Consider the following 13,092-nt stretch of genomic DNA (forward strand, 5'->3'; position numbering starts at 1 on the left):
CAGACCACGCCGCGTGGTGGCGTTGCGCCTGTCGAGTGGGCTACTCGGGATGCGCCTGCTGCTGTGAGCTACAGCGGCCACTGGGGGCCGCTCTTGCCACGCGCCAGCAGCGCACGACGCGGTGGAGCAACTTGAGGTGATGGCACCGACACGCACGTAACGACTCTGACGACGATGTAGTCAGAGACGCTTTCTATTTAGACACAGCCACAATAAAGGGCCCGAGGCTTCGTGGTTGTCTCCACTCCGTGTGCTCTCCCCGTTTTATATATTCCTCGGGCAACCTTTCTGGAACCTTCTTGTACTTGTTTTTCACTTAGCCAATCCCTGTCCTTCCCCTCTCACGGATACTCTCTGTTTTCCCATCGATCTCGTTCAAACCTTATTCCTCCAATCCCTTTAAAAGTCTGCCTTCCGACCAATCACCGTGGAGGCCTCTTTCTACCAATCGGAGACCTTTGTTTATTTTCAAACAGCCGTGAGGCTGCACATCGGCTTGGCGTTGCGGTCTGAATCGAGGGTTCCAGTGGGGAGAGCGACTTGCTGGGATCTGGGAGGAGTGGGACCCCGGTGGTGACTTGAGGCGTTGCTGCTCTGGAAAAAAACTGAGAAATCGTTGATCGATCCATTATAAACGGGTTGGATCACGTAAATATCAATGTGTCGTTGAACCCGCCACCACCCGACACAGCCAATTAGTGAGGGTTGTCACGTTAACTTCAGCACGCCTGTGTGTTGGAGAGTCAACCAACATAATTTGCAATTTACTCTCCAACACCCCAGTGACAAACTTATGAATTGGCTGTGCTGGGTGGTGGTGGGTTCAACGACACATTTATATTTACGCGATCTTACCGACTTTCTTTAATGGATAATATTGGTAGAGATAGCGTAAGTGTTAATCTCGTTGATCAATGTTCGGTTGCCGGGTTGATGGCGGCATTCGTGTTATCATTTGTCACTTTAAAATGTTTTTTTCATCTTACCAGGTAAGGCCCACTGAGCTGTGTAGCTCTTTGTCAGAAGCGACCTGGGAACAAATGATAGCTCAACGAAGCGTCGTATCACGTGGACATTTCTAGCAGATAAATGCTCTAAGCGCATGTTGATTCTAAATGTGGAGTGAAAAACCGGAGGACTCGGAGAAAAATCCAAGTGACCACGGGGAGAACACGCAAACTCCAATTATACAGGCGTCGGGATCGAACCCACGACCTCCTGTATGCTATGCGAGGTAGTTGACATCTCGCCGCGTGAAGCCTGCCATATCTAACAGAGAACAGGGTCCTTTCTGAAAAACATCTTGCAGTTCACAGGCATTGGTTCTGCTGATGAGACACTGACTGTCAACACCGGTCCAGGGTGTTTTTTTCTTGTATTGGTTCAACTGATGCTGCTGAAATGATGCACTCCCAGAAGGAAGGACGTGTGGCTGATGGGATGTGCTTAACATTTGTTTTTGTTTATCTGGAGACATGTATTTGAAGGAGGCATTGTTCATGTATTGTATTGCCAATGTGTAATGAATTGGGTTTGAAGGTGTAGAGTTGTCGGTTCAAAATGTAATAATTGAGGCCGCTATTTCTTAACAGAGTACAGGATTGTGCGTGTTGACTTCACCTGGTCTGGCTACACCTGATCTAGGTACTGAATAAACCATGGCCCAGACGTCACCGACTTCCCAAACATGATTCCATCATCGCCAAAGCAATTACCGTGCCGCGCTAATTCACGCGCGTAACACGACACGTGCACAGACGCCAGTTAATGTGCCAGGTCACCCGCAGGTCACCAGGTCATCACCAGGTCACCCCCAGGTCACCCCCAGGTCACCAGGTCACCCCCTGGTCACCACCAGGTCGCCCCCAGGTCACCATCAGGTCACCAGGTCACCAGGTCGCCCAGTTCCCCGTGCCGCACGCTGCACGGCGCCTCGATTGACTTGGTAATCGCCTTGATATTTATTTACAGAATGCAGTCACGGCCAACGTTAACCAAGGACATCCGTGCTGTTCGTTTTGTTCGGAACTGAATAAAGGAATACATCGCATGTAAGGGGAACAGCAATCATCATTCAACATATATCGAACGGGATAGCTGCCAATCCCTGCTTGTAATGGTCAGCCGACTGGACTTAGAACTCAAAGGTTGCCGGTTCGATCTCCCGGTGCGGCAGTCGGAACAATGGGAAAGCTCCTCGAATCGCTCCCCTGCCGCCTCTGCACACCCAGCGGCGTCGTCAATGGCGACAACAGTGAGATGAGTACGAGTGTGGGAATACTGCAACCCTCTTTCCAGCCGCCTGGTCAACGTGGAAGAGGAGGCCAAATCCGGATCAGAATCTTTATTTCGACTGCAGGAGGAATCCGATGAGCTATTAAGCTCTTTGTTACAGATGTCCAGCAAGTTACAACAACAAACAGTATACTGTACAAAACGAAATGACGTCAAAATAGAGTTAAAGGTAAGCGAGTGACTATTGTATTTATATATATAAAGTTATATTTACCAAGCTTCTGCAAGGCAGAAAAAACGACAACAAAACAGTCACCATTTTATTGAGCAGTCCCTCCATACAATGGTACATTAACGTTGACATATCGATACACAGGCAAGGATCAAAGTTACAAATCACGTTTGCAAATGCGGTCGCTGTACCCAGCGCCAATCTTCCACAGAGCTCCCGCGGGTGGAGTCCGTTCCGTGTCAGGGGGCGGCGCGAGCGAGTCCCGGGTGGGAAGAGCGCAGCGCCACGAGCAGGCGCTGCTCGTGAGAGATGCCTGGAGCAAGATCGCGTGTTCCTTACGTGCACGGGTGGCCAATCTGTAACAGACCAAGAGCCAAAACAAGTTCCCGTGAGCCACGTGTAGTGACATAGAATCGGTATGAGCGGTTATATATTGACAGTTTTCGGCACAGCACGGGAAACATTCACTATTCCATGCTGTTGTGATAGCACGTGCTACGCTGTGCTCCGTCGATGTAGTCTCGTGTGGTTGATTAAAGAGTCGCATGCAGCTCTCGGGCCATGGGAGCTGCGGGCCCATGCGCCACTCGGCACACTTGAATGTCCGATTGGCACGGTTGGCTACGTACGGTGCGAGAGAATTTCAACATGCACACAATGTGTGGTTGTAAAATCAGAGAAGTGCGATTTGTGTCCATCACGCAGGGTGGACATTCCGGAGCACCTGTAATTGCCCGCAGGAAGACCCCAGCCTGCAATTACGGTACTCTCAAAGCGACGTTCAAAACGGTACAATTTGTCCAGTAGATTCTACTCGACTGGGAAAGGTAAGATGAATGAGTGAAGCGTTTGCTTGTTTACGTTTGCCAAACCAATTACAACTCGCCCACAGCGCATTGTCGTCGTTGCATGGGTTCGCAGAATGGGCATGAGCAGGGACATTATGTACCGGGACAGATCCCGCCCTCGTCACCACGACCCTACCTAGGGCAGTTAAAGCACACGTCACCTGTGACCAAGCACCCTTCCGAAAACCTGTCTTGTTCCGGTCATCCTCACAGCAGCAGCGGCTTTTAGCTCACCATCGCGCGCTTTCATATGCGCTTCCGCGGCCGTCTGGAACGCTCTTCCGGCATTATGAAGCCACTCGAGCTAAATAATCGAAGTTGAAAACGCATTTCGTTATAACTGCTTTTTGTGTTTAGTTTGTGGGTTCCTTCCCCCGCATCTCTGATTAGGACGGCCGGCTACGTGCTGTGCGAAAGAAGTTCAACATACAGTAAGAACATACAGAGAAGCAGCAAGTGAAGATATGTTACAACAATAATACTCATAATAATTCACAATAAACTACTGCCATGTGTCGCGGAAAGCCTCTACGACACGGGCTTAGACTGACAACCTTCCCGCTATGAGCTGCTCCAGGATCGCCAGACAGACAGCACGTAGTACGTATGTAGAACTTCTTTTGCACCGTACCTAGCTACCCGTGCCAATCGGAGGTGCGGGGGAAGGAGAAGAACCCCGTTGCAGTGAAGCGATTTGTTTATCATCTTCGCACCACGCCTACAGTCTGTTTCCGCACCACACTTTTCAAATCGTGTGCCCGTCCATCACGTGGTATAACGAAGCATGGGGAGATGCGCGTTTCTAATGCCACTGGGGAACAGAGAAGCACACGAATCAGCGAGCAGGGTCTTAACGAAGTAGTCGATCTACAATGGCTGCTGATGATTATGGTACGTTGCTTGGTTTCTTGTTATATGTCTTCATTATACATTTATCTCTGCCACCCATAGCTGCATTTGCTTTTTTGTTTAAAATAACCAAATAGGGTGCATGTAGACCCACATGCGTGTGTGCAGTGCCCTTTATCGATGTACGATGCCAACCGGGAACCTCGCAGTATTGTATAATTAACAAGAATACGGAACCTGGACGATCGGTGGTGCGGATGTCAGGACAAATACGACTGGCAACGCAGCACGTGCCAGCGGACGGATTTGGTGTTGTCACTGATTGAACGGCGACAACAAATTAACTGATGAATGCTCGACTCGTCAACCCCTTGTGCACACCCCAATGTGATCGGTGTAATGCGATATCGATCCCCGCAGTGAAATCCCATTTGACTTCAAATGCGGCGACCGCGTTTCGTTGGTCGTAGTGGGCTGTTTACAGAACGAGCATGTGGGACCTGGTCACTGTAGCGCGTTCCAAAAAAAACATATGCCAAGCCATCTCATGGTTCGGTTAGTGTGCGTTTACACTCAAAGCAATGACTCTGCACACAAGGTCAAGAGGGCATCATGGCCAATGCCTCGCCCTGGCTCGTGCCAGATATGACAGCTGTTGCACGGTCTACACCCGGACTCTGTGTCGTAGTGGCGCTTTCCTCCCGTCTCCCCCCTGGGCGTCACTGCAATGTCTCGGTATGCTGACCTCCTCCATCCTGCACGCGACTCCCACTCATCACAAGAATCGCTTCCTCGTTGCATCTACCATGGGGTTGTGGTCTTTTACTGTCTTAATCTAACTTGTATCCGATACAGCAGCGGGGTTTTCTTCACCTGGGGTGCACGTTCCTCCGCTGGGGGTGCGAGATGCCCTCTCTGGGGGTGCGAGACGTGGCCAGATTTTTTTAGAAGGTAAATCATCGAAACACAAATTAAGCACGAACACGTAAATCATAACTAATTTGGTTCATCAAACCTTTGTATTTATTAACATCGCACATTTTGTAACGATTCAGAACCAAAGGGGGTAAAGGTTAAGAACCACTGCTTTTATATTATCCTGCCATACAATGTCCAGATTCCTCTGCAGAAGCAGTATCGCAGTCATCATCATCATCATCACGATCTGTGTGGCGCTAAGCGCACGAGCCATGCCCGCGTTGGGCGTCAGGGATCAGCACCCGGCGGACGCCGTCTTGTCCGCGGAGAATGTGAGATTCTCAGTTCAGCTCCTCAAGAAGCTCCCAACATGTGGAGAGAAACGTCGGACAGCGTCTCAAGCAAAACGCGGAACAAACCGCCACCAGTTCGCAGAGCCGTTTGGCGCTGGGAAGATGGAGGGCCGTTGCCAGAAACGTCACCGACCATGTTTTACATTGAATGGCGCGCTGTTATTTGGCGGATGTGTTGAGTCTGAGATCTGTAGTCGGTGCCTTGAGCTTGGTGGGAGACGCGTGGAACGGACACGTTTGTTCCTCATACCTGCCAACCCCTACTCACTGCCGTACCTTATTTCAGACCAATTCACACCGTATTGGTCACCCCGTGCCCTTATAAATCTCAACGTTCATCCTACGAAGTCCCATCACAAGCGAGAAACACAAAAATTGGACCCTGAAAGCTCAATTTCCCTGCACACGAAGAATCCGGGGTGAACCGTCTGGGTTGACCGCTGTAGTTCCTCCTCGACGATTCCCCCGACCTGGTGGGGGTGGGGGGGGGCGTCCAGACCCGGGCCCCCCACCCCACGGCACGGGGCGCGGTGTCCCGAGAGGGGCCTGCAGGGGGCGCAACGCCACGCGGCACTCCTCGCGGAGCGGGCTGGGAGCTGGGGGGCGCAGGGCGCAGCGGCCCCCCCCCTTCCACCATATAGAGACGCACCACCACCCACCCCCACCACCACACCCCACCCAACCCCACCACACCCCACCCACCCCCCGTAAGAAGGCGGGTCCCCTGCATGGAGGCGGGGCGCTTATAAAGGGCCGGGCGCGCCTGCGTGGCCGCGCTCCGGCACAGCGCTCGAGTCGGCGGCGGCGTTGTTGGGGAGCGCTCTGCGCTCTGCGCGCCTCGGTGCCTTCCCCCGCCGCTATCGCCCCGGTAACCCGCGCGCTCCCATCGCCATCCGATTAGCCCCGACAGCCGCGATCAAAGTGCCGCGACAGCCCGACAGGGAGAGAGAGGAGAGAGAGGGCGCCGCCTCGCACTCGTGCGCAGCGGCCCGCGGTGGCGAACCGAGCAGCGGCGGCGGCTGTGGCGGTGGTGGCGGTGATGTAGGAGCCGCGCAGAGAGCACGAGCGGTGGTGGTGGTGGCGTGCGGCTCACGGAGCGCGACTCGCGTGCGGCAGCGGGAGCCGCCGCGGGCGAGGAGGAGGAGGAGGAGGCGAGGGGAGGGAGCCCCGCAGCGATCTCCGCCGGAATAAAAGGCCACGGTCTCGTGTTTCCTTATCAATCGGGTAAGTTAAGATGCGCCACTCCAGCCGGCTCTGGCGGACCTCCAGCTCGGTTTCCAATGAGCTCAGCTTTTAGACGTTAATGGAAAGGAGCTTTGTAAGGGGGGGGACGCGGGGAGAGGGAGCGGGCGGGGCGATGCGCACTAATGGTAATGGAAAGTGCCTTCTCGGTCGAGGCGGCTCTGCGATAAGACTCCGCAGCAATCCCATTTAATTTCTCGCCGGGGTAATGTAATAGGAGGATCAGTAAATACATTTCCCCGTGTCCCGAAGCCGCTCTCTTCCCCCGGGGGCTCTTTTCCATTTCAGCATTTTTAATCCGAGCATCTGCAACACAATCCAGGCAATTACGCGGCGCGGCGCGCTCCGACCTGAAACTTGATGAGTTACTCTCGGCTCGCCCACCCCAGGGGACGAGGGCGAGGGAGGGGAGAGCGAGGCAGGGGGGAGCCTTACCCAGGCAGCCGCGTTCCCTTGATTCTTTATTAACTTAACAAGCCGGACAAGTGCTCGCCTTTTCAGGACCCCCCCCCGACCATGTCGTTATCTGCAGGCTCCGCTAATGGGGGGGGGGGGGGGGGGGAGGACGCCTCTAATGGCACTTTTCAAAGCGCGCTCAGCCTCAGCTGTCGTCTGGCCCCGCTGGCTTTGGCGTTGCGCCCGGGTAATTGGGAGCTCGAGAAGGAGGCTTTGCATCCCCTCCCCTCCCTCCACCCCTCCATCTCCCCTCCCCTCCCACCCCCCTTTCCCCCGTGCCTGCACGCAAATTGTCCGGAGCGGTTTAATGGGAGCGCGGGTCACAAATTGAGCGCTTTTGCTGTTTTGCTATTCCTGGCGGTGCGACGCGCGGATAAACGCGGATTACGGGAAGCCGGTGAGCGACTGCGCTTTCGACCTGGCCGTCCCAGTTGGGATTCCAGGCCTCGCCTGACGTTCGTCGGCCAGTGAAACCTGAACCCAGTCCCTGGGCTACGCGGCCCCTTCAGTTCACCACGTCGCTCTGCCCGGCGCGGTGAAGTATGGTCAAACCGCTCGCGCGACGCGACGTTGTTTTGGAGAGGCCTTCGTCCAGCAGTGGATTGGCGGAGGGCGGCAGCACGGTGCCTGGCGATGTTCGTGGCCGATTTGGAAGGGACGATCGCTCCATACCAGCCAGTCGGGCAGACTCTCGCGTTCCGTCTCCCAGAAGGAGTCGTGACGTTAGCTGACGGGACTCGCGTTGACTCGCTCCGTAGATCCCAGTGGACATGGGACGGACGTTGGATCAACGTTGGTTCAACGTTGGTCCAACTGTTCCAAGCACATGCCAGCGTTGGCACGTTTACCCTGCCCCCCCCCCCCGCACAAAGCGCAGCCCCCCAATGAGACCCCGGGCGTCACCTACGGCTTGCGAGCTGCTGTCTGTAAGAGGGTGCGGGCTCTGCGGCAGGAGATATGAACTCCCTCGCCTGGTATACAGGAGGCCGTGGGTTTGATCCCCAACCCTGATGCCCGCTATATATTTGGAGTTTGCATGGTCTTTCTCTCCCTGTGGTCGCGTGGGTGTTTTTATGGGTTCTCCGTTGTTTCCCCCTCCACATTTAGACTCGACATCACGCGTTTAGAGTATTTTGCTGCTATACATTTGCGCACGACGATAAGCCACTTCGTTGAGCGATCATTTGTGGCCAGGTCGCTGCTGAAAAAGAGCTACCTGGCTCAGTGGGGCCTTCTTACCTGGTAAAAAAAAAAAGTTTCGTATTTTATAGCTGCTGCTGCACTCAGGCGGCACGTGAGGGGGCCTCCCCCAACCTAACTCCCCGCAGCGCCGTGGGCAGTCCACTTGCCTTGCGTGAAGCCCTGGACCATGCTTCACCACGCTGGTCGGTGAGGGTCGGTGAAGGAGGGTCTGCGGCAAAGGGTTCAGTTCCGACGTCGCTTGCCACTGGCGGTAGCCGTGGCTGGGAATGGAACCGTGGGGTCACCGGGTTCGTCACGCAGCATTCTGACGGGTTCCACGCACGTCGCGTGCGCGGCGTGTATCTGTGACCGTATCAAATCGTAACCGGAAGAGGAAAATTTTTACGCAAAACCATCGCGCGTGTATCGGTGATGTGTGCGGACGCGGGCCGTGAATGGAAGGACGGAATGTGAGTTCGCCCAGGTGGAGGCAAGAGCGGCCGTCCCTTCGTAATTGGAGACAAACATCCAAAAATGCGGTCTGGTGAATGAAGGACACGGACCCAGGGCCTGGGTTCAGGCTTCACTCGCCAACGAACATCAGCCGTGGCCCGGAATCCAACTCGGATCGCCAGCTCCATAGCGCCGTGCGCTTCACCACACTCGCATACTGCACCGCTCGCTGCTCTCACCGCTCGCGAGATCCAGTTGCTGGAAGTGAAAGAGCTCCGCGTGTGAGACAGCCGGCACGGCATCGCCGGCACGGGTCGCACGCGTGTCCCAGGAGGGTAGTAGGATTCTCAGCTGAGTTCATTAACGGAGTATATGTTAACAGGATCTCAATGGGGTGTATGTATATATGAGTTCATCAATGGAGTATATGTGTGTTTAGTTTGTTCCCCTTCCCCCACACTATTTAGCACGGTTGGCTATGTACGGCGTGAAAGAAGTTCTACATACATCTGAGTATATATGAGTTCATAAATATGTTAAGAGGATCTCAATAGAGTGTATAGGATTTCTTCAATGGAGTATGTTAACAGGACTGGCGAGTGTGTTGGGTGCGGTGTTGGCCCTATTTTCGAATGTCGAACGTGGCGATACTGTGCCACGTCTCATCTGTGACTCGTCTCTCTCGAGCTGCCGCACGCGGCCCCGGCTTTTTGGGGGGGAGGGGGGGGGGATCCACGCGGTTTGTAAGCGCGCCATGGCCAGGTGCTCGTTAGGTGGAGCGAGACCGCTCGCGCTCAGCTCGCGCTCAGCTCGCTCGTGTGCGTGGAAGCAGATGCCCTGGGCAACCCCTTGCGATGAGGATGCTCCGTTCTCACGGGATGGATTTTCCAGGGCGAAATGTTTTAATGATTTTAAAATATATACAAATACAGAGATGCCCATGCCGGTTTTTATTTATTGTCCGCTGCGGACTGTGCCCCGTGAAATTGGCAGGGCAGAGTGCAGCTGTTGCAAAGTTGAACACATTTCTTGGGTGATGATGATGCTGCTGCTGCGTTGGCCATGGTGCAAAAGCACAGACAACAGTAAGATAAATCGACACGCTCCATATCAATAACACCGTTGTCTTGAAATGAACAACCTCATGGGCGACGTTTCGGGCAATGAGCATTATTCTCAGCGCATGACAGAGGGGCCAGAGGGACGGTGTGAGATAACAATGGTTGGAGTGCATCTTACACCATAGGGCCTGATAAGAAGTAAAAAAAATTGGACCCCGATTTGGAATATCGGTTACCAAATAGTAGCCACTGAGTAACAGACAAACCTGTCGGTAAACCTTATCACAGCAAAAGAAACGAATTTGTGCGCAAGTTCCAATCGTGACTTGTTGCTGGCACGTTTGTGTTGTGGGTGTGTGTTTGACCCGCGCAACGCAGGCGGCCGCTGGTGGCCGCAGCTCCGCGGAGGGCGGCATGGTGAACCCGGCCCGCGGCAAGGAGAGTGGGGGGCCTTGCGCCGCCGGCGGGGGAGCGGCTGGCGCGGGGGGAGGAGCTGGGGGGGGCGCTGGAGGAGGAGGAGGGGCGGGAGGGGGGGCCCTGCCCGCGGGGGGCGGCACTGCGCCGGGCGGCAAGACGTGCGCGGGCTGCGGGGCGCGCATCGCGGACCGCTTCCTGCTCTACTCGATGGAGCGCTACTGGCACACGCGCTGCCTGCGCTGCTCCTGCTGCCAGGCGCAGCTGGGCGACATCGGCTCCTCGTGCTACACGCGCCAGGGCATGATCCTGTGCCGGAACGACTACATCAGGTGAGGGGGCGCGCACGCACGATCTCGGTCTCTCGCGCGTGTTCGCGTGCCATGCGCAGACCACTGGGCGCTCCGTGGTGGCGGACGCGGCTTCTGTGGCAGCAGAGGGGGGGGGGCAGGGGGGGGGGGTGCAGGATGCGCGGTGTCCTCGCTCGGAGCGCGAAGCAGCGCTTCACTTGGGCACGCCGGGGGAGCGCTGCGTGACGAGTTGGGTCTGAGCACAGCTGGGAATGACCGACCTGACCTCTGGAATTGAGCTTGCATCACGCCAGCTCGGGTTTATCGGCCTCACAGGATTCTCAGTTGTGTACATGCGCCGTATTTCCGGAGCCTTCTCTCAGCCAGATATTGTTTATACATTTGTTGCAAATCTGCGTTGTCGCTTAAAAAATAATATAGATATATTTTATTTATAAGGCTGAGGGGGTCATATTATTTTCCGTGACCCCTACTCAGTGTAGAATGTTGGAGCTCGGTGACCCCATGTGCCTGGGCCAGGCTTGTGAATGTCACGCGATAGATCTGCCTATGATGCGCGTGCACTGCAGAGCAGCAGTCAACGTGCACCTCCCGCCTCTCTCAAGTCTCCCCGCATCTCCCCATGCGTTTGTGCCGCCCGGTCGCCTTCCAACCAGGCGATGCCCACCTGTTCTCGAGCCTATGCCCGCACTTTGCCTCCACGCAAGGCATTGGTGCGGCTTCCCACTGCCGACATTGCGCCTCTTATTCATTGGTCAATCTCCCGAGTGCTCCCCGTGTCTCCACCGGTTTGTAAAACCCGTGTAAGCCGACCGGCACGGAGGCCGCAGGCGCACGAGCCGCGTCTTGCCGACGTGCGAATATTCCGCGAACGCCGTCCCCCAAATGCCGTCAGGAATACCACTCCGCGTTTGCGCGCGCTCGTCGTTCATGCCGGTGGGCGGCCTTGCAGGTGGCAGCAACCTTTGCAATAATATTTAACTCCGGGGTTCGCGGTATGGGCCAGGAATTTTTATTTTAATTCCCCCGTGCGAGCGGCGTTGGCGCCAGCCCCTATGTCACGTTGACATCCGTGTGGCCATGGTGGCGGCGTTGCTTAATGGACCGGCCTCTGTGCGGCGTTACGCAGATATTGTTGGCAGCCTCTCTCGCGCTCCGCGGACCATTAGCGTCAGGTTATGGACGCGCCTCGCCCCGGCCGCTCAGCCGGTCGTTGGGGCCCCGCGTATCAATTCTCACTCCCGTGGAGCTGCACGCAAAACAGAACCGCGTCCTCCCGACTTTAATCCTGCAGTCGGTGGGTGGCGGCGGCGGTGGCAGCCGCGGCGGCGGTCGGTTTGCCCCCATGCCGGCGCGTCGTTCGTCAGCGGCACACTGCCGCCTTGCGCGCGCGGCAGCTTTGCGAGACGAGCACTGGCCGCCGTCGCTGCTGCTGCTGCTGCTGTGCCGACGGCTGCCTCACCCTCCCCCGTGGTGTTTGCCTTGAGTGCAGAGCCCCAAAGGGCCACTTCCCACCCAACTTGGCCCGAACCCCACGCGTGTTGGGCGCGCACTATTGCTAAGATTTAAACATTTTATTTTAGTTTACCAAGGTGAAAGCCTACTGAGCTAAATAACTGTTTTTAAAAACGAACCTGGTGATCACAAATGATAGCTCAACGAAGCAGTTTATCTCATGGAAATTTATAGTGTCCAATAATACTCTAAATGCGAGACGTTGATTCTAAGTGTGGAGGGGAAAAACGTGAAGACCCCGGAGAAAAATCCACGCAGTGACCACGGTGAGAGCGACACCGCAAACTCCATATATAAAGCCATAGTCAGGGTCAGGATGGAACCTACGACCTCCTGAATACCCGGCGAGGTAGTCAACATCTCGCCACCATGGCAGGTCGGGTCCGAGTCGTGGGACCGCAACGGCCGTGCGACGGAATGCTTTGCATCTGCGCGGTTTCATCCAGCAATGCAAAGCGGCTGTCATGCTGTGACACATCCTTGCCCCGAGGCGTGTTGGGTGTCCGATGGAGGTTGTTCCCGTACGGTCCTCTTCTGTTATGATGATGGGGTGTCTAATGTACTGAAGAGGTTTAGAGTTCAGCTGCATCTTGAGTTTGACATAGTTGCTAGAATATAAGAAAAGTCACGCGAGATCTGGCGTTGAACGTTATCATTTTTACTTTTTTAATTACAACGATGGGGGGTGGGCGACGATTGCTACGCATCTCCCAATTAAGTAATTTGTGAGCCTCCTCTCAAAGTTTGACGAGTTGCAGAAATAATTTGACTTCTGACTGTAGGGTTGGTTAGGACTCGGTAGGGTTGGTTAGGACTCGGTAGGGTTGGGTAGGACTCGGTAGGGTTGGTTAGGACTCGGTAGGGTTGGTTAGGACTCGGTAGGGTTGGGTAGGACTCGGTAGGGTTGGTTAGGACTCGGTAGGGTTGGGGATAGAGGGGTCAGGTCACAGCCACAGGTCGTGATGCGTCCGACTTTGAAGGGACGTTGTTGCGTTTGAGTCGCGCCGATCGCTTTGTCTTGCG

The 13,092-nt window shown here is 55.2% G+C and overlaps 1 protein-coding gene across 2 annotated transcripts in view; it reads left to right on the forward strand.

Moving 5' to 3' along the window:
• Window positions 1-6,220: 6,220 nt before the first annotated feature.
• Window positions 6,221-13,092, forward strand: part of LOC133354723 (LIM domain transcription factor LMO4.1-like) — a 45,026-nt gene continuing 38,154 nt past the window's right edge. For both annotated transcript variants that reach the window (XR_009756614.1, XM_061571780.1), the window contains exons 1-2: window positions 6,221-6,659; window positions 10,208-10,575. Coding sequence is in view for 1 of the 2 variants with exons in the window: in XM_061571780.1 (XP_061427764.1) it covers window positions 10,244-10,575 (332 nt within the window). In the remaining variant the exon portion in view is untranslated. The remainder of the gene's footprint in view (window positions 6,660-10,207; window positions 10,576-13,092) is intronic.

This window comes from Lethenteron reissneri, chromosome 48 (genome assembly GCF_015708825.2).
Source record: "Lethenteron reissneri isolate LAM-NWPU_2019-01 chromosome 48, ASM1570882v1, whole genome shotgun sequence".
NCBI classification, from domain to species: domain Eukaryota; kingdom Metazoa; phylum Chordata; class Hyperoartia; order Petromyzontiformes; family Petromyzontidae; genus Lethenteron; species Lethenteron reissneri.